The sequence below is a fragment of the Panthera leo genome, chromosome C1 (assembly GCF_018350215.1).
Source record: "Panthera leo isolate Ple1 chromosome C1, P.leo_Ple1_pat1.1, whole genome shotgun sequence".
NCBI lineage: Eukaryota > Metazoa > Chordata > Mammalia > Carnivora > Felidae > Panthera > Panthera leo.
Genome location: NC_056686.1, coordinates 54,811,160 through 54,833,713, shown reverse-complemented (window position 1 = coordinate 54,833,713; position 22,554 = coordinate 54,811,160). Strand labels below are relative to the sequence as shown.

The window sequence follows — 22,554 nt, the reverse complement described above, 5'->3', positions numbered from 1 at the left end:
ATATCATCTCTCTCTTCCATTTGTAACCGTGAAATAGCTGGAACTACCATATTTTGAACGTATTGTTCAGGCATGATTTTGTTTTTGTTGTTTTTCTCCCCCTAAACCTGTTATTAAAGTTATGTGCTGCCTCCCAGTGGAGATATTTCAGAACGCACAGAGAAAAAGAAGGCTTCCGGTATACATTATTTCAGGGTATACAATTTGGACATTTGTTCTTTTGTTTGTTTTTTTTCCCTCATTCTTTCAACAAATATTTATTGCTCACAGTGGGCAGGCTGGCAACACAAAGAAAAATCCTATTCCCTGTGCTCAAGAAACAAGATATTGAAAACAAGATGAAATATGCATAAAGGCTCACTTGGTTGGGAACTTTCTGCCTCAAAATGTCTAAAGGATGTTTTCATGAATGTTATGTTTAAGAGAAAAAGCATACCAACTCTTCCCCTATCACTAGAAGGTGGAAGTTGTCTGGTAAGGTAATTTAATTTTGTGGTCAGTTTATAGCAAGTTTGCTGGATTTTTATGTACCTTTGAGATATTTTATTCACATTATTGGCCCCATCTTACTAGCCAAAGGAAGGTTATAATAGAAAGAAAGGTCAAGATTTTCATAATTTTGAAATTTTGAAATTTCATAATTTTCATACATTTTAATAAGTGAAAGAGAGAGAAATGGTATGTGTTCTTGTAGCATACATTTTTTTAAGAGTAGCAATGATCCTGAAGGACAAAAAGTAAACCACACAACCTGTGAAACGTCAAGCTCTGATGTGATTGAAGATAATCCGGAAAAGGTGTCTGACAAAATAGAATAATTTTGAGTGTGTGGACAGAAAATCAGAGTGTCTGAGGCCCACTAAACTAATGCTTACTCAAGAGAAGGTGAGGTTAAAGTCAAAGACAGCTGATGAAAATTGTTGCAGCTCCTGGATGAATGGATAGATTCAAAGTCATATTACCCTTGGCAATCATCACTCAGGTGAGGCTGAGGGTTTGGGTGCCATGGTTACTGCTACAGTACTATGGAGATCATGAAGGAGGACTGTGGTCTATCTCAACAGATTTTCAACACAAAGTATTATTTCTTTATTTTTCTCTTAAGGTTTGTTGGATTATTTATTTAGAGAGCATGAGTGGGAGTGGCAGAGAGCGAGGCAGACAGAGGATCTGAAGCGGGCTCCACACTGACAGCAGTGAGCACCATGTGGGGCTTGAACTCATGAACCTGTGAAATCATGACCCGAGCCGAAGTCAGCTGCTCAATCGACTAAGCCAACTAGGCACCCCTTTTCCTTCCTTCCTTCCTTCCTTCCTTCCTTCCTTCCTTCCTTCCTTCCTTCCTTCCTTCCTTCCTTTTCTTCCTTCCTTTTCTTTCTTTCTTTCTTTCTTTCTTTCTTTCTTTCTTTCTTTCTTTCTTTCTTTCTTTCTTTCTTTTTTACAAATGCACAATTGAATGTTTCAGTAAGGAGGTAAACGCATGACTTGTTTTAAAAATTTGAAAATTTAAGAATTTTTATTTGCTGTAAATGTATCTTATGTCTACAAGATGAAAGTCCTTAGTCACCTAAACACATATGTGGATCTGTGAGCCTAACCTATCTGTGAGCAAAAGAACCTGCTTGTTCAGGAATTAGTTTACTGCAACAATTGTTCATTCAAATGTTAAAAAAATATTTATTGAGTTGGTGTTATGTTCCAGGCACTATTCTAGGTTCTTAGGATACAAAAATGAAACACATGAACAAGATCTCTGCCCTCATGGAACTTAGTGAGAAGGGACAGAGAGTAGACAATAGAATACAAAAGTAGTAAATGATGTATTATGTTAGAAAGTGATAAAAGCTACAGGGGAACGAAAAAAAATGCTTAGTTAAGGGGCCTTGAAAGTAGACGGAAGAGAGGGTGCTGTTTGCAATTTTAAATAGAACAGTCAAGATAGGCTTCCATTAGCAAAGGATTGAAGGAGGTGAGGAAAGGAGCCGGGTGGATATCTGGGGGAAGTGTGTCAGGGAGAGAGAAAAGTATATGCACAGGGTTTGAGACAGGAGGCTGCCTGGTATTTCTGAAGAAGTGCATAAAGGTCAGAGTAGCTGAAGTGGAGGGAGCAAGCAGAAGGGTGGAAAACGAGGTTACAAAGGTTTAGGCAGCTAGATCATGTAGAGCTTTGTGCACCATTGTAAAACCATGGCTTTTACTCTGATCAAGCGGGAGCCTATAGAGAGTTTTGAGCAGAGGAACAGCAAGATTCACTTTATATTTTACAATGATCACTCCAACTGCTATTTTGAGAATAGGCTGTAGGCTGGCATGTGTAAAAACAGGGAGGCCAGTCAGGAAGCTTGTATAGTAATCCAAGTGAGAGATGACTGTAACTTCTATGGACTAAACTGTGTCTCTCCAAAATTCATATGTGGAAGATTTAATAGCCCCCTGCCTCCTCGTGTGCCTGTATTGGAGATACTGCCTTTAAGGAGGTTATTAAGGTTAAGTGAGGTCATAAAGCCTCTGGGTCAAAAATATTGGAGTTCTTACATAAGAGGAAGAGACACCAGGGTTCTCTCTCCACCATGTGAAGAAGCAGAGAAAAGGTATCCCTCTACAAGCCAGGAAGAGGTCAGTCACAAGAACCTGACCATGCTAGCATCCCAAGTTCAGACTTGCAGGCTCCAGAACTGTGAAAAAAAATCCTATTGTTTAAGCTGCCTGATCCATGGTATTTTGTTATGGCAGCTTGAGCCGACTAACACAGTGACTCAGACTGAAATGGTAGTGGTGGGGGGTAGTGGTCAGTAGTTGGGTTCTGCATATATCTTCAAAGTTGATTCAACAGAATTTCCTGTGAATGGGAAGGGGGACATTTAGATAAAGAATTAAGTTGTGAGGATGCTGAGTTTGAGGCGGTTACCATGTACTAACGTGAAAGGTCAATAGGCAGTTAGATATATGAGCCTGGGGTTTGGGAGACACGTTAAGGGCTGGAGATATAAATTTGGGCATATAGCACCATGTCTCAGTGACTATCCTGGAGGAGATTCCTGGGGGGATAACTGCAGAATAAGAGAAGAGGGCAAAGGACTGCTCTCTGAGGCATCCAACATTAAGAAACTTAGGAGAAGTGCAGGGAGCAGGAAGACTGACAAGGTGGCCCCATCAGGTAGAAAGAAAACAGGAGAGTGTGTGTTCTGAAGCCAAGTGAAGACATTTTTCCAGGGGAAAGGAATGATCAGTGGACAGCCTCAAATATTGAGAGGTCAAGTAAGATGAGGACTGACCACTGACTGGATCAGTAACGTGAGAGTCATTATGATCTTGACAAAAGCACTACCACAAGCCCAGGGACAGCCTGTTTTGTTCACCGTGGTATCTTTAGCACCTAGCACAATGCCATGACCCAGGTAACAAGAATGTGTTTAATGAATACACGAAATGACTCTGTGGTCATTATTATTCTCATTTTATAGGTGATATATTAAGACTCAAAGAATATTAAATAGTAGCTGGTTAAGCAGATCTGGGACTCAAACACAGGCCTCATTTGATTCCAAAGTTCTATGTGATAATAATAGTTAATACTCGCTCTGTTTTTAGATGTGCCAAGAACCATTCTAGGTGTTTCCATATATTGTTTTAAATTCTCACCACACCCCAAAGCAACAATTACCATTTTTAACCCATTTTATAGAAGAAGAAGCTGAGGAAAAGAGGGTTTAATAACTTATGCAAGACCAGCACCTTAAGTGTTCAAGCTGGAACTTGACCCCAGCCAGTCTGTGTAGAATAGATCTCTGAGCCACTCCATTTTCCTCCGTGGTTATGCTGCTACTATTCCATTCACTCCTTTAGAAATACTGCACTAGTTAGCCAGAGATGCCATGACAAAGCCTCACAGACTAGGTGCTTGAACCACAGGAATTTATCATCTCAGTTCTGGAGACTGGAGGTCTGAGAACAAGGCGTTAGCTGGACTGGTTCCTTCTAAAGGCCATGGAAGGAAGGGTCTATTCCAGGATTCTGTCCTTGGCTTGTAGATAGCCATCTTCACATCCTCTCCCCCTACATGTATCTGTGTCCAAATTTTCTTTTCGTAGAAGGATACCAGTCATATTGGATTACAACATATCCTAATGAACACATTTAAATTTAACTACCTCTTTTGGGGCGTCTGGGTGGCTCAGTCAGTTAAGCGTCCAACTTTGGTTCAGGTCATGATCTTGTGATTCATGAGTTTGAGCCCCGCATTGGGTTCTGTGCTGACAGCTCGGAACCTGGAGCCTGCTTCAGATTCTGTGTCTCCCTCTCTCTCTGCCCCTCCCCTGTTTGTGCTCCATCTCTCTCTCTCTCAAAAATAAACACAAAAAAATAAATTTAACTACTTCTTTAAAGACGCAGTTACCAAATAAGGTCACATTTGAAGCACGGGAGATGAGGACTTCAACATATGTGTTCAGCAGGGATCGGGCAGTTGGTGTGGGGAGCACACAATTCAGCCTGTATAACAAATACAAACACTGTCATGTTGTCTCTAAATTCTAAGGTCACAGAACTACAGATTCTTTGCCCTGTCATCTGGGAGTTGTGATAATTTGGCAAGTCACTTTACCATGCCAAGTGTCAGTCTCCTCAAAGTATGGGAGAATAAGGTATGCATATACTTATTTTTTCTCAATACTGTTTTATTTGCTGAATGGATATTTGTTTTTATTCTTATTTGCCCAGCAAATACCAACATTTGGTTATCAGTCTCCCTTCTTATATTTTGCAATTCAGATGGATGCAAATGGTATCTTGTTTTAATTTGCATTTTTCTCATGCTAAGGGAGTTCGAGCATCTCTTTATATTCTGTTTTTTGAGTGTCTCTTCATATTCTGCTTAGCCATTTGGGCTTAGCTTCTGCAAACTGCTATTTATCTCCTCTATTTTTTTATTGTCAATGTGCATGATTTAAAAAAAAAACACGTATCTTCTGCTGGCCTATTAACTATGTCTATTATATTTTTTATTGAACAGATATACTAAGTTTTATTGTAGTTATGTTTATCAAGTTGTTTTTTTATAGTTTTGTTTTTTCATTTTGGAATCTTATTTAAGAAATCTTTTCCTACCCACAGAACACAAAGATATTCTCCTATACTTTCTTCTTTTCACTTTCTAGATTTCCACATTTCAGGCTTCCATGTAGAATCCACTATGTAAATGGTATAAGGGAAGAATCCACCTCATTTTCCTTCCTCTACTGAGCCAGTTTTCTCCCAACACAATCTATCAAAAAATCCATAATTTCCTCACTGCTCATACATGATGCTTCCATATATTCATGGGTCTATTTCTGAATTCTCTATGTGTTCCATTGGTCTGTTTCTCTGTTCATGCACCTATCTCTCTATTCCTGCGTTTATTATCATTTTTACTTACTACAACTTTGTGGTGTATCTTAATACTGGATCACATTCCCAGGGCAGTTTTGACAAAGGTGCCAGTGAAGGATTATGTACAAAGATGTTCTACATGGCATGTGAAAGCCAACCTGGATGCTCATCCATAGAGGGATGGGTACAAACATATGTGATGGATACATATTAAGAACTACTATGCTGCAGTAAGAAGCAAAGAGCTACCACAGTTACATGAGTAAATTTAAAAAATAAAATACTGAATGACATATATGAAATTTAGAAAACAAAATGAGGTTTATAGCGCAACACCATTTATGTAAGTCAAAATCTTTGGTAAGTGCTTGTTTTGTATTCTTTTATAAGGTGGTCAGTCAGGTGTGGCACAAAAGGAGACAGAGGAAAACACAGTTTACTATACTCACAGGTCCTAGAGATCAGAGACATGCCGTGCCGTGCCACCAGAGTGTCAAGATGCAGAGGACAGAAGCAGGGAAGAGACAGGGCTAGACCCTTTATTGGGGTTTCAGAGGGAAAGGCAAAACTGGGCATGGAAAGCAGTTCAAGACTGGCTAGTCTGAATAATTTCGATGGGCTCTAAGCTATAGAAGGATCCCTAGTTGCCTGGTACTTGGCTCTAGGCTGATTAAGGCAGAGGAATACTGAATGCTGGATGTCAGAGGTCAGATAGAGGGGAGCTGGCTCTTGGTTGAATAGTTTGCATGTATGTCTAAGGCATGTTCCCTGCTGAGACCTTGGCTATCTTTAAGAATTGGTTAGACCTGAGAAGGGCAGTGTCTCCCCAGTCAGAAAGGTTTTTTAAAATGTCAAAACATCATGGGGTGCCTGGGTGGCTCAGTCTGTTAAGCATCCAACTCTTGATTTCTGCTCAGGTCATGATCTCATGGTTCGTGGGTTCAAGCCACTTGTTGGGCTCTAAACTGACAGTGCGAGCCTTCTTGGAGTTCTCTCTGTCTCTTTTCTCTCTCTCTGCCCTTTCCCTGCTCTCTCTCTCTTTCTCTCTCTCAAAATAAATATTTAAATGTCAAAACATCATAATACACAGAAATTAAATACATATATATATGTATATATATATATAATACAATACTTAGATATGTATATTTTTGTAGCATATGTAGTGATGTGTGTACTATGGGTGCCTTTTGAGAGTTGAGAATGAAGTGTGGATGGGGAAAAAGGGGGACAATCAGGTAAACACCAGAGGTCTCGCCCACATTGGTGTGACAATGTGCTATGGAATGAGGAATATTTTCAACTCAACTCTGCTCCTGAGAGAAATAAGATAATAAATGAGATAACTAGAGATCATAAAAGTATCTTCTCTAGTTAACCCACAGGATTTTCATGAGAATCATATGGGTATTGTATGTGAAGCAGTTTAATAATCTATCAAGTACAATGTAATATTAGTTTTTATTGTGGTTTAATTTAGGAATATGAACACTTCTGTTTTCTCAAGCTTCTCTCTCTTTGGAGGGGGAGAGCTATATCTCATCCAGGTCTTTTGGGGGGCTTTAACTTTATTTAGATGGCAACAGCACTTACCAAAATCAGGAAACCGGTCGGGCAACATCATTTTTAACTGCACATAAGCAACTCACAGTAGTATAGGTGGAAATTGTAGAATAAATTCATCACACTTAAAATTACTTGTTTACCACCTATCCCACCAGATTATAAACTCCACGATAGGCAGGATTATTGGGCTCACTATGCTGGGTTCACCACCCAGCATAGTGCCTACAATGTACTCATTTGTCGATAAATATTCATTTCCAGTGAAGTAATCAATGCAGCATTTTCCATTTTTTCAGAAAAACAAATTACCTGGTGGCCTTTCAGTTTACTTGAAAAATGACCTTCTCCAGGGTAGAACCCTACAGTTGGTTACTGTTATATGCCTAACATGTGGCACAATAATTGGCACGGAGTAGAAGCCCGGTAAACCTTGAATAAATGAATAAGTGGAAGGACATAGTGTGGCCTAACCAGGGTGTTAGATGCCACCAGTGGGTTTAATCAGAGAGCCATACTCAAAGTCCTTGTAACATGACATCACTGTAATTTTGGTTTGAGACAAAAGAAAGACTTTTTAGTCCCCAGCTTTAGGCTGACCTACTAGTCCAACTACCGGCCTCAGAGAAAATAATCCTGGCTATCATGTCACATTATCCTGGGAAAGTAACTTAACCTCAGGCTTCTGTTTCCACTTTAAGAACATGAGAGTTGCCCATCTGTTCAAATACTGTTTGAAGACTGCAAAAGGCTGAACTTCTAACAAGAAAGATGTCATTGTCAATACCTGCTCTTAACCACGGATGGGAAACAGAAGGTTCAGGTGAATGAATAGAAGAGTTTCATTAATGTAAGTTACACATAGATAGCCAATTTTCAGAGAATGAGAATACTTGCCTGTACACAAAAGCCCATTTTGCCACTTGCTAATTCCGTAGCTTTGGAACCTTAACATTTCTAAGCACCTGTTGCTTCATTTGTAAAATGGGAATGATAATAACATTTATCTTATAAAGCAGGGTTGGCTAACAGTCCTGTAAAATGCCATTTAACAAATATTTTGGCTCCGTGGGTCTGATGGTATCTATCACAACTACTCCACTCTATAGTGTGAAAGCAGCCAGAGACAACACCTACATGGAGAGGCGTGGCTGTGTTCCAATAAAAGTTTATTTGTGGATACTGAAATTTGCACTTTTAATAATTTTCACATGATAAAAAATATTATTAATTTTTTTTCAATCATGTATAAACCATACTTCGCTGGGGAACCATACAAAACCAAGTGGTAGGTTGGACCTGGTGCTTGGGCCATAGTTTGTCACCTACTGCTGCAGAGCTTCTGTGAGACTTAAACGTTAGCTATTTATCAGCCTCATTACTATTTATTATTTAAATGAAAAAAACAAACAAGATTCAAAATTACAGGTGCAGTGTGATGTCAACTATATAGGTATACAAAGAAGTTGTGCCAACATGCTAGCAGTTATGATGTTGGGAGAGTAAGAGTCAGCTTAAGATGTTTCTTCTTTTAAAAATAAAACAGGGATGTTTGTGTGGCTCAGTTAGCTAAGCATCTGACTATTGATTTAGGCTCAGGTCATGGTCTCGTGGTTCATGGGATTGAGGCCTGCACTGGGCTCTGTGCTGACAGTGCGAGGCCTGCTTGGAATTCTCTCCCTCTCTCTCTCTCTTTGCCCATCCCCTGCTCTCTCTCTTTCTCTCTCTCTCAAAAATAAATAAACATTAGAAGAATAAAAATAAAACATAAAAATTGCATTACAAAGAAATATAATTTAAGTAAAAAGATCCAGCCCTAAAAACAGTTAACAATCCCCAAAGGCAAGGGAATTAAAAGCAAAAATGAACTACTGGGACCTTATGAAGATAAAAAGCTTCTGCACAGCTAAGGAAACAACCAACAAAACTAAAAGGAAACCAACGGAATGGGAAAAGATATTTGTAAATGATGTATCAGACAAAGGGCTAGTATCCAGAATCTGTAAAGAGCTCACCAAACTCCACACCTGAAAAACAAATAACCCAGTGAAGAAATGGGCAGAAAACATGAATAGACACTTCTCTAAAGAAGACATCCGGATGGCCAACAGGCACATGAAAAGATGCTCAACATCGTTCCTCATCAGGGAAATACAAATCAAAACCACACTCAGATATCACCTCACGCCAGTCAGAGTGGCCAAAATGAACAAATCGGGAGACTATAGATGCTGGCGAGGATGTGGAGAAACGGGAGCCCTCTTGCACTGTTGGTGGGAATGCAAATTTGTGCAGCCACTCTGGAAAAGAGGGTGGAGGTTCCTCAAAAAATTAAAAATAGACCTATCCTATGACCCAGCAATAGCACTGCTAGGAATTTACCCAAGGGATACAGGAGTACTGATGCATAGGGGCACTTGTACCCCAATGTTTATAGCAGCACTTTCAACAATAGCCACATTATGGAAAGAGCCTAAATGTCCATCAACTGATGAATGGATAAAGAAATTGTGGTTTATATACACAATGGAGTACTACGTGGTAATGAGAAAGAATGAAATATGGCCTTTTGTAGCAATGTGGATGGAACTGGAGAGTGTGATGCTAAGTGAAATAAGCCATACAGAGAAAGACAGATACCATATGTTTTCACTCTTATGTGGATTCTGAGAAACTTAACAGAAACCCATGGGGGAGGGGAAGGAAAAAAAAAGAGGTTAGAGAGGGAGAGAGCCAAAGCATAAGAGACTGTTAAAAACTGAGAACAAACTGAGGGTTGATGGGGGGTGGGAGGGAGGGAAGGGTGGGTGATGGGTATTGAGGAGGGCACCTTTTGGGATGAGCACTGGGTGTTGTATGGAAACCAATTTGACAATAAATTTCATATATTGAAAAAAAAATAAAATAAATGGATTTAAAAAACCAAAAAACAATAATTATAGTGAATATAAATTCAATCTTCCTTTCACAATTCAGAAGGCACTTCAGATATCCATTATGCCCAAAGATCAATGGTAAGAATTAGTTACTACTGTAAAAGACTGTAGACAGAGAAACCAAGAATGGAAGGCTGAATCTATGCTGATCTTACACCACACCCAAGAAGCAGCTTTCCAAGTAGGTCTACTTCCTACTCTTCTTTGCCCTCCTTATCAGTGTGTTTACTGCTATAAAGGCAAATAAGTCCATAATCTAACAAGAGCAACAGACAAGAAAACAGCCAAATCCAGTAGCATGTAGAAGAGAAAAGCAACAGGAGCAGAAAGGAAGAACATCCACCTCAACCCAATCACTGGAAGTGGAAGTGGTTGTAGTTGAGTAGTTAGAGAGCGCTTCCTGGAAAGATGAAGGTGGAGCTAACTCCTCGAGGAGGAGGAGAAGGAAGCCAGAGTGTAAGAAGAGCATTTCAGACAAGGGCACCCCATGGGAAAGCAACATGTGGCAATGGCTGGAGGCAAGGCAGAGCACTGAAGGATTATAAATGTGGAAGTTGAGTATGACTGGAGAGTAGGATGCAAGCAGGATAGTGGAGAACACAGTGCTAGACAAGCAGGCAAGGGTCTGTGGATCCTATATACCTTACTCATGATCTAGGACTGTACCCTAGTCATTAAATCATTTCTTGACCTGTAAGCCTCAGTTATTTGATGGTAAAATGGTGAGAATAAGATCTACCTGGTGGGATTAATGCTGGGGAGATTAAATGAGGTAATGTACATAAAAAATGAGCATATTTCAGGATAGGCTTTATACTATTGAAATCAGTTTAATCAAAAATTGTTTTTAAATAACTTTCAAATGAAAGGTATGTGCTTTCCCATAAAACTGCAAATTCAAAACAATGTCTTCATTTGATAGCCACTGAGCTTTCGAATTTTTCTAGTACGTGAAGACTCATTTTGTAAAGGAAAATCACTTGTAGTCTGGTCTCAGTGAGTAAATAGGAGTTAGAGCACAGGATGCAGCCTCCCAAATGGCCTCTGCATTTGCAAAGGTATTTGGAAGCTGGTCATTTGACTTTTAAGGAAAAAGTATTAAAGTAGAGGATCCTTCCTGAATGTTTTGAGAGTTCAAATTTCTAACTTTGAAATACATCAATAAAATTATCAATTAAATGATAGCTAGTGAAAAATCTACCCTACTGTGTTGGCAAATATGATTTCTGTATTTTTGTTACTTTTGATTTGTATTTATATTTCATCAATTAAAAAAGAATGCTCTCTCTCTAAGGGCACCTGGGTGGCTTGGTCAGTTAAGTAACGGGCTCCTGATTTTGACTCAGGTCACGATCTCAGTGTTTGTGAGCTCCAGTCCTTTGTGGGGCTCTGTGCTGACAGCTCGGAGTCTGGAGCCTGCTTGGAATTCTCTCACCTTCTCTCTCTCCCCATCCCCCACTCATGTGCAGGTTTCCCCCCCCCCCCAAATAAATAAATAAATAAACTTAGAAAAGAGCGCTCCCTAATTATTTAAATTTGGCCATGTTCTGATTCTATATGACTTTCTAATTTTCCTTGAAAGGGAAGATGTAAATGAAAAAGATGCAAATAGGAATGACAGTTTAGTCTTCAGATAAGAGCAGGTTTTTTTTTAATTGCAGAAACATGATTTATGTTAGACTATTATAAATATTTTCTTTTTTTTAAAGGCTTATTTATTTTTGAGAGTGAGAGAGTGGGGTTGGAGCAGAGAGAGAGAGGGAGACACAGAATCCGAAGCAGGCTCCAGACTCCGAGCTGTCAGCACAGAGCCCGACGCAGGGCTTGAACTCACAAGCCGTGAGATCATGACCTGGGCCAAAGTTGAATGTTCAACTGACTGAGCCACCCAGGTGCCCTATATTATAAATATTTTCTTGAAAAAAGTTGAATTTAAGCTAACAGTTATTTTAAAATAATTTTATAAAGAACTCTTACACTAACCATAAGAGATTCTTAAAGATAGAGAACAAACTGAGGGCTATGAAGGGAAGCGGGTGGGGGATGGGCTAGATGGGTGAGGGCTAGATGGCATTAAGGAGGGCACTTGTTTATGATGAGTGCTGGGTGTTGTATGTAAGTGATGAATCACTGAATTCTATTTCTCAAACCAATATTGCACTCTATAGTAACTAACTAGAACGTAAATACAAATTTGAAAAGAACAAAAACCTCTTACACTTAAATTGGGACTAGCAGCCAAAAGGGCTTAGGGTCAGAAGCAAAAGTTGTTGAAGTTAATTTTTCCCCCAGCTTTACTTCTGACATTAGGTGAGACTGCTACTCCATTACATCTCCTATCTGTGAAAAAGGCTGTATTTGTAACAGACAAACATCAGGGTTGGAAAGCAGACTTTTAAATAAGTACATTAATACACTCTGAAAGTGGAAAGATTTGATTTCAGAAATATAATGCAAATCTATTCCAGGTTTTCTGGTTTCTGCTCCACAGAACACACCAGCTCTTGCTGCCCAAACCATGGGGATTTCTATACCACATCCTCCAATCCCACAGAAATCGTTAAGAAAGAAAGTCTATTAGATAAATTCATTGACCTCTGCGTCAGATAATTTGCTTTGTTTTCTTCCCAATGGCAGTCAAAAAGAAATGCCATGCAAGTATTAAAAATTAATTAATCTTTTTAAGAGAGCAAATGCAATATGCATCAAGAGCCAAAAAATGTACTTATTAACTTTTGACCCACTAATCATACTTCTGGAAAGAAAACAAGCAGAAACTTATTATATAGTGAAAAAGAAAAAAAAAAGTGGAAACAGACTTAAAATGCCCAAGAATTGGGGCATGGCTAACTAGCCCAGAATTATAAACAGACAAAGTATTATGCAGCCATTTAAAGGGACACTATTGAAAATACATCACGAAATTTGTATAAAACAATGATAAATGCATTATATATATGTATATATACCCTATATGGAGAGAGATTGTAAAATGCAAAATCTATTCATTGATATGATATTGAGAAGAATTTAAGAGACATGTAAGATGCAGCTTATCCACATCGCATATGGCATTTCTTTTGAGTAGATGATTTTTTTGGGGGTGCTCCTTGAAATAGTAAAAAGATGCTGCCGGAATCAACATATCACTTAGATTTTCTCACTCTCGTTTTCTTTCTTTTGTAAAATATAGCCCCAAAAGGTGACCCGAATGTTGTACTTGCCCATTTTCTCTCTTTTTATGTCCCAAAGGAATTTGTTTCTTCTGATAAGCATTATGAATCGGTTTACTCAATAATCAAACTTAGGTTATTAGACATTCAGTTACTCACTTTTTGGTGCACCTGTGAAGTTCTTTCTGCCAGAATTCTTGACCACTTAGAGAAGACATACTTCCCCTTTTCTTCACAGAATGAGCCATTCTGTCTTTAGCAATGTCTGACATCATCATAGCCTATGGAAAGTAACTTTGTAAAATAGCAGATGGAAGATCTGAAAACATTTTAGTTAGTATAACACAGAGACTCATTCTAGATTAAAAAACACAGAATAGGGGTGCCTTGGTGGCTCAGTTGGTTAAGCATCCGACTTTGGCTCAGGTCATGATCTCATGGTCCGTGAGTTTGAGCCCCGCGTCAGGCTCTGTGCTGACAGCTCAGAGCCTGGAACCTGTTTCAGATTCTGTGTCTCCCTCTCTCTCTGACCCTCCCCCATTCATGCTGTCTCTCCTTGTCTCAAAAATAAATAAACGTTAAAAAAATTTTAAAAAACTACAAAAAACAAAGAATAGTCTTCTACAATTTTTGAATGGGGATGTGCACTTTCCTTGAGAGTAATGAGTACATGTTGTTATTCTGATCAGTATAATTGGAAATATGATAACTCCTCTAACTTTTATCTATGCAATAGTATAATTCACATAAGCAGATATTAAGCTTCAGCTAAATGCTTAATAGCAGAAGAGGTTAAGTCACTGAGAAATGATACCCTTGTGTGGAAGAAAGATATTCCATGTCAGAAAGCAGTATTTTTTATTGCCTCCCCCCCCAAATTAATCCTGATAAAAGTTGGCTAAGTAATATGTGTTGCTGTTGTTAGTACTTTAAAAATTAAAATTTTGTTCCCCAAAGGGTATTTTTTTCAAGCCAAAGAGATTTACTTTGTAAACAGCACACAGAACTTAACCTTAAGCAAAGTATTTTATTAGAAAACCTACTTCCTTTTCTCAAATGCTTGTCAAAAAGCTGCCAGTAGGAATGGATTCCCAGAATTTAGACTGTAGGTCTACTGCTCTATTGCCTACATAGAAATTTAGATAGTCATTTAAATTATTTTATAATCTGTAAATCTGAGAGCCCTAATAAGGAGACACTGTCCTAGACACTAAAAAGAACTAAAACAGAGTCCCTGCTTTCAAGGAGCTGGCAGTTGAGCGGGTAGGGCAGACAAGTATACAATCTAAAAACCTCAGCGTGATCAGCGGCAGAGTAGAGAGGCAAAGGGCACACAGATTTGGCAGAAGTATTGTGTGCTGGAAGGGAGGCAGTGAGGGGTGTGTGTGTGATTGTGTGCCTGTGTGAGTGTGTGCATGAGCGTGAGCATCCCTCTGTGGGTGTGTGCCTGTGTGGGCATGAGTGTGTGAGGCTGTGTGTATGAGTGTCGGTGTACATGGGTGTAAGTGTATGCCTGTGTGTACCCGTGTGTGCCCCTGTGTGTATGAGCTATTGATTATCTGTGCACCCAAGTGAGTGTGTGCCTGTGTGTCTGTGTGTGAGCCTTTGTGTGCTCTGTGTCTGTGTACTGAATGTGGGTGTGCGTCTTGTGTGTGTGCGGTGTGTGAGTGTGGGCATCTGTGTATGCTTGTGTGTATAAGTGTCTGTGTGTGTCTGTGTATATGACTGTGAGTGCCTACATGTGTCTATGCGTGTGGTAGGGCACACTGAACCTCATTAAGTGGGTCATTCAGGTTCTGATCCAAAGCGACACAGATAGACCTTGGTCTGCTCACTCGTTTCCAGAGTTGGGATCTAGAGGTCCCCAAGGGTGTGGCCGCCCAGTGTTGCCGGGCCTCAGTGCTGCAGAGGACTCATCGCTCTCAAGGAGCAGACCAAGCTGGCCAGCTCTGTACTAGGCATCACCCTAAAGCTCAGACATGCAGGAGGTCCGAAGGGGGGTGGGGGGTGGAGGGGGTGGGGACGAAAGGCCAAGACTTACTTCCAGTGATTTGGGGCCACTTTCTCCCATTTGTCGTGGGGAGGAGGGGTAGGCTTCAGGGAGGCCAAAGCCAGCGCAGACAGGCCATTTCTTACCACAGGGCCCTCCCTCCTCGGCAACCCTCCCACCTGCTCTATCTTCTCCGCTCCCACCCCCAGGCGCCGCGGAGAGTGAGCGCTTACCCACAGCAGCGCTAGAGCCGCAGCTCCGCCAGGGGCCTCCTGGACCTCCCTCTCCTCCACTGCGGGAGCTTGCGGCGCACGGCGAGGCCGCCGCCGCCCGCGTCTCCCTCCGCCTGCGGCCGCCCGCGCACTCCCCGTGTGCTCCGCGCCGGGTCTCCAGGGTGACTTCCTCAAACAGACGCCTCTGCCCGCCCGGGGAGGGGCATAGTAGCTGCGTGGTCCTCTGAGCTGCCCTAAGGATTAAGGATCTCATCGTCTCTGCGCAGCGGAGGACGCCCTGAGCCCGTTTGTGCCCCGGGGTGGCTGTGAGCTGGAGCGAACCGGTTCATCCTACGGCGAGGTCCTCTGGGACCCAAGCAGCAGCCCACGGAGCCCTCATCCAGGTCCCTTTTCCCTGAACGCCAAGGGCAGGAGTGCGGTTTCCTGGGGCAGGAAATCTGAGGCACAAAGAGAAAGTAGAGCCCCCCTTCGCTTTCCCAGATCCCCAGATCCCTGAGGCTCCAAGGTACAGATACGCCATCAGAGGGATAATTTGTTGAGAGCTAATATTTACCAGATACTTGGAAAACAGCTTCCGTTTTATTTAGTTGTCCCAACAAGTCTGTCAAGGGAAGGTTGTTAACCTTTTACAGATAGAGAAAATTGAGATTCTGAGATCTTAAATAACATGCGCAGGGCCGTGCAGCGTATGGATTTATCTCCTGTGCCTTGCAAATACGGCTCCTTCACTTTCCTTAACAGTTCTCTTCCCAACCTCTTAAAGTTTAAGAAGCTTTGAAATGGAGGCTGTTTGGGCTTGAGGAGCCACCTGCCGTATCTAATAGGCCCTTCGTCCTTAATTTCCTTAATAATTAACTCCAGGCTCCTTCCCTCAACCCAAAGCAAACAAACCAAACCCTTGAAAGAACCTTACATAGTGCACAATCACTGGAGATAGAAATAAAATAATGCCTCTAAGTCACTAGCTTGGCACATGTCCCTTGATTGAGTGCTCAGTGCAGTCAGCATTAGCTTACAATAGCAATACACTGGGATAACCGTAGAGCCAGAGAAAGATCAATAAAGTGTTCTGGTTCCATCCCAATGCCTATTCATAGACAAATAAGAACAGGAAAGGATTGTTTATTGAGTGTCTACTATGTAGTAGGCAGGAACTATTAGGTGACTGATAAAGATTATCTCATTTAAACTGTTCGTTGGCCCCATGATAAAGGAACATTAACTCCATTTTTTTTTTTTTTTTTTTTAAGATAAGAATGAAGAATCATTGAGTAGCATGCTCAAGCCTGTAGTTAAATCACGGAGCTGGATTTGTCCAACTCTAAAACTTTTGCACTGTGCCAAACCTTTCGCCTGCTTTGCCCACCCTAAACATGCGACAGCACTTTCCAGAAATGTGATAAAATTTTAAGCGGCTGCTGATAAAAGAGGTTCACAACTCAATTTATTTTTAGAGTTTTCATTTATTTTTCAGAAAAAAAAAAATCACATGTAAATAACAACTTACTCAGATATTTCATCTTGATCTCATGTATAATTAAACTTTGTTCTGAAACGGGAACCCTTGTTGCAGTAATGTGTCATGATAAATAATTGCATATTCAGGATTTGTGAAATGGGTGATCGGGAAAATTATGACAGAAAAAACATTTGTAAAAATCATTATTTACAAAAAAAATGATATCCACACCTTTTCTAACTCATAAGGCAAGTAACGTTAAAATGTTCTCATGATTATCTTCAATAAATCAGTACTACACATTCACGTCACCATTGCTCAACAGCGAGCTTTGCTGCAGCCAGCCCTTGCTTCTTTTGCTGTTTCTCTTCTTGAGCACAGCGCAGAAGCAGTAAAGCTTTCATCATAGACAAAGCAGTAACGTCTATGGGAATAAAAGTACTCTCTGTTGAATTACAACACGTAGGAAAAAGAGCCAGCCATCAACTTTTTAACAAGATTTTAAAAATATACTTGAGTATTTTAATCCACAATGTCTTTTATAAATATTTTATGCTCAAGGAATTTTGTGAAATTATATACTCCGTACAGGTCATAAAGAAATTCAGCTTACTGTTGCTATAAAGATCATGGGGGGAATTCTAAATAAAGGCTACCACCAACTGAAATTCAAGTATATACAAACAGCATTTTCCTTAAGAAAGACAACTGACTGAATTTTATTACATTTAGAAACACAGGAAAATTTCTGACATTCTTTTCCTAATCTCTCTTATTGTTAAAGTAAAAAAAAAATGGATGACACTTAGTAGGCATGAACATTAAAATCTGATCATTTCATTCATAGATTTTTTTTCGTACGGAAAGTGAAAAATTAAAAAAAAATTGTATATTGAAACCCAACAATATTCAAACAGTTAAAAAAAAGCCAGCTCTATAAATGACTGCTTAGCCTGTAGTGAAGCTCTACTCATAGATAAGATTAGCATATCATCATACCAACACTTGGCTTTTTCCAGAAAATGTATTCAACAGCAATTTTCCAACTCTCTTAAATTGAGAGAGAAACAGATCAGACAGGAGCCAATCTCTTTCATGCACATCCATTTAACAAAGCAAGAATTCAATACTGACCAGCAAAACCAACACAGCTATAAGAATTATCATCCTATCACCTCTCACAAGGAAAAGAAAAAAATCTGGCTTTGGACCTTGGGACAGTGATCCCAGCGATAGTTATTTGGTGTATTATTTAAAATAGTTTAAAGTAATGATGTATGTATGAATAACACTAAGCATTAGTTTTGCCAAAAAAAGACAAAAGGTGGAGAAAATGTCAATGAAGTAATATACAGCTGAACAAATGAGATGGAATTAACATTCACATGATACACTCATTCGATGTAATATTTTAAAATGATAAATGGCTTGTCATCTATCAAGCTGATTCACAAACTCTGAATGAATTAAAAATTGAGCTATATTTAGAGAAGTGTAAAGTGATTTCAGCTTTATTCTGAATCGGTTTGTCCAGGAATTTTTTTAAAGGAATTTTGCTGATTTTGAGTAAAAACAATTGATTTCAAAATAAAGCATAGCAAAAAAAGAACTGGAAAATGCTTACTAATAGAGTGTACAGTTCTGCAAAATCCTTGCTAAATAATGTATCCCTCTCATTTAAAAAAACGTTTTTATATAGTTTCTAACAAGATTATGTAAAAATGCTGTCAGTGTTGAGATATCATGATTCAATTTCTTAAAGCTGTTTAATAAAATATTATCAAAGGTTGTCCATTAGCAGTAATTCCACTCTGTAAAGAATTTGGATTGTTTTCAACAGATGGCAGCCTGATGTGCTGGTCATTAGTACAGACCTTAAACATGATACTTAAAAAATTAATATACTAAAACAACTTCATTGTTTTATTTTGAATATTTTAGGGGATAAAGTTAAATTCACTAAGATATACTAATGAAACTTAAAATAAATACTAATTGATTTGAAATGGTAGGGATTTTTCAAAGACCCAGAAGCATCCTTTCAAAACATTCCTGGTTGTATTATTTGCAGTCCTTGAAGGATATGTAAGCTGGTGTTAAAAAGAAAAGTTTTCTCAAGTTTCTTCAAGGTGTGTTTGGGAAAAAAAAAGTGTTCTTGTGATTTAATAACTTTCTTAAGCTTCATTAAAACACTGACCTTTATTATCAATGTCCGAGGGGTGGGGACTATGGCATAGGATCATGTATTCGCAGGCCACTGTGAACATTTGTCAGAACCAGTAGACCGGGACACAATTTGGAAAATACTGGAATATAGGTGAATGCAGTAGAAGTTTCCATTACTTATTTTTCTTTCAGGCATTAAGTGACACATAAAAATATATTTGCTTCTCATTGAAACATCTGTTCTTATAAGCTTAAAGATGTATTTAGAACAAGCAATCTACTATCCTAGGGATAGAAGGAGACAATCAAAAATACTATAAGTCAAAGGAAAAATAACTTTAGAAGTTATACGTGGAGAATAAATTATTATACTTATGGTGAATGTCAATAAGGAGGTGCCTTTCTCTCACAAGAATACTCGTTGAAGATAGAAATCAGATATTAAACATGAGGGATAATGAAGAGGTATGACCATGATCACCTTAATAGACCCGAAAATTTGACATTCCTTCAAGAAGAATATTTCAGTTTGAATTAGATATTAAAATTGCAACTCTAGCCTACAGAAGACGACAGAACATCAAAGCAATGACATAAAGAAAAGCTAGTGGGTTTTCGTTTGTTGTTGTTTGTTTTTTAATATTTGGAGATTTAAACATAGGACTCCTACCTCATTTTTCCTCCATACACTCCATGCACAAAATATAATGTAATGGCGTCCATGTTTAATTCATGAGTGAGGGAATGGCATTTAGATGCTGTTTGCTAAATGGAAGAAAAACCCACAAAAGAAGCAGGAAAATCCAATAAAGCCTCAAGACAGAAGTGCACATAGTAAAAGGTAGTGGGGAGGGGGGGGATCATCGGAACACTCTTTAATCAATGTAACATAGACTGATTTGTCCATTTGTATCAACAATTTAATTTGACTTATTTCAAGGAAACATCATTTTTACTTATATTAACTTTTGAAGCAATATTTAGAGATCACCCACCTTTTGATATCATAACAAAATTATACTTGCATTGAAAAAAATTGCTGGTCAAAAAACCATGTAGCAAAATGAATATTTTTAAACTGAATGGGATTTTGCTGAATGCATAATCTAAGGAAAAAGAAGGCTTAAAAAAAATAGCAAACTCCACAACTCATCTTCTTAGTAGATATCTGCACATTTTACTGTGTCATTCAAATTTAATTGACAGTGTGGTTATTTCGGAAAAAAAAAATAAAGGAAAAATAAAAATGGTTGGTGCAACTCCTATAGAATGACACCAGTCCATGCTTATACAGCATCCAGTTCAAAGACCTACAAAATAAATAGGGTCAACTCACAAGTTACATATCTGTCTGAGTGTCTCTTGCAAGGAGGAAGACATTTATTAGGACTTTGTATTTGCAATGCGTGAGAACTTGCAGTCTCCCTACAGTTTCTCTTAGTCTTTTAAGACATTGATGAAAAGGACAGAAATATGAAAATGAGAGAATGAATTTCAAGCCACTTTGACACAGAGATAGCATAACAGGAGAACTCTAAGCAACTCTAGAAAAAGCCCTGAATCTTTTTTTTTTTTTTTTAAGATTGGGGAAAGTTAAATGGACTGAGTGAAAAAATAAGCTCACTAGAAAAGTGATATTTGACTTACAGTTAATGTCTAAAATCTGATAAAATGTCATAACTAAGAAGGACCTCAGAGACCTATTAGGGCAGTGATTCTCAAAATTTGGGCGCTTGTCAAAATACATATTACTAAATAGTATCCCTAGAGATTTATTCATTCAATGTAAACTTATTGATGTGCTACTATCTTCTAAGCTCTGGGGATGTGGTGGTGACTGAGCCAAAATCATTGTCCTTTAAATGAATGTTAATGCAAACACTCCAAAAGTCATAATTTGAGAAACATACTCTTTTCCAACAATTTTGCTATTACAATTACCCATATTTTGATACTAATTTTTCATAGCACCTTTTAACCTTGGGATTCAAATGGAATATGTAGAATTTATTTCCCAGAATGAACAAGCAAAACTGGCCAGCGGCTCCCTCTGCAGTCAAGATAACTGGGTTACTTCCAGCTTCAGTGTCACTTTGGGCAAATTAATTAATCTAAGCCTCAATGTCATCATTTGTAAAATAGGAATTAAAAAGAGTACCTACAACATTTGGGTTGATATAAGGATTAAATGAGCTAATATCTATATTGACTGGTATATGGTAAGCACTCCAGTAAGTATAAATTTTTATTATACATCAGTCAATCACTGTGATTGTACAAGTTTTCTTATGAACCCCCCCAAGTGGATCCATCTGAGTCTAGTAGAATCATGGAACTTCAGAGGCGGGAAAAATTTTATAGATTGTTGATACGTTATGATGGTGTTTAAATAGTGTTGGTTGGGGGGGGGCACAGATTTAAACTGCTGAAGGAACTCATTCATGGCTTTGAACTGTTTTGTCTAACAGAATTCCATGTGCAACTTTAGTAGAAAAAAGTCCTGCTGTTAAGAAAAGCTTGAAAATCACTGGCAATCCCAATCCTTCATTCTAAGGATGAGAAACTGAGAAGGGTAGTGATTTGTCCAACATCACACAGCAGGAGTTAGTGGTAGAGTTAATGTAGTTACCAGGTTTCTTTAAAGAAGATTTAGAAATGACAATGTGTAAAATTATTGCCTCAACACTTTGCAGATTAAGATTGAGTAAAAATACATAAAAACAAAAATAAAGCATCTCTATTTACTGAAAACCATTTGAAATGTCAACATTCTTTCTCTATAGGTTAAATATGTTCCCAAATACCATACAGTGACTTTTCAGTTTGGCTGTAAGTGTAGAGAAGAACAGAGCTCTAAAAATAATTAAAAATTTAATTCTTAGGAATTATAAATTCCAACTATGGTAAAATTCAGACTAATTCTTAATAAGAATTTATTTTAAAAATATCAAGAAAATATGGAATTTATTTTAAAAAGAAAAACATACTTTCCATGTTGTCAAAATAAAGCAATATCATTCATACTTTCTATCTTGTTAGAACAGAAACTTTTAAAATCATAAATCTCAGGAAATGGTGTTCTGGTTAATGAGAACTCTTGCTTTTTATTTTAACCCCTGGTATTGAAAATATTACTATATACTTGCCCATTTTGTTTAATTTTAGGAATTGATAATGAACCTGACTTAATGTTGTTGTTGTTTTTTTTTCAATAGCAGAGACTCTTGCATTGTCTAGGATTATTTTTCCTAATGTGAATTTCTATTGTACAGTACTATAGATACAGGTATAACAGGTATAAACTATAAGTTTGAAAAAAAGCCCACCAGAATCTAAATCCCTGATATGAGTTTATTGTGTTATTCTTTGACCTATTTTCTGAAAGGAGAAGGGATGTATTCTCTAATGAGGTTCTGGTTATTGAAAGTTTAATAATTATGAAGCCAATGACTTCCATTCTGTTTCACAAAGCCTAATTAAGGGATCATAAGAGATCTCCATAGTTTTAGATTTAGTTCCTGGAAACATTTGAATAATGTTAGAAATTATTGTAATCTATGTTTTAAATTATATTTTTTACAATATCAACAAAATTACTCTGAAAGAAAACCCTTGTGCTTAATTACTAATTCACGCTAGAACTATATAAAATAAAATATAAAGA

The 22,554-nt window shown here is 38.4% G+C and overlaps 1 protein-coding gene across 1 annotated transcript in view; it reads right to left on the bottom strand.

The window, feature by feature from the left end:
- The window catches only part of DYNLT5 (dynein light chain Tctex-type family member 5), a 29,951-nt gene extending 14,642 nt beyond the window's left edge, over positions 1–15,309 (bottom strand). Inside the window, exons 1-2 of the mRNA XM_042952102.1 lie at positions 15,266–15,309; positions 13,202–13,323 (exon numbers count right to left, since the gene is read on the bottom strand). Coding sequence (XP_042808036.1) covers positions 13,202–13,320 — 119 coding nt within the window. The 5' untranslated portion in view covers positions 13,321–13,323; positions 15,266–15,309. The remainder of the gene's footprint in view (positions 1–13,201; positions 13,324–15,265) is intronic.
- Positions 15,310–22,554: the final 7,245 nt, after the last annotated feature.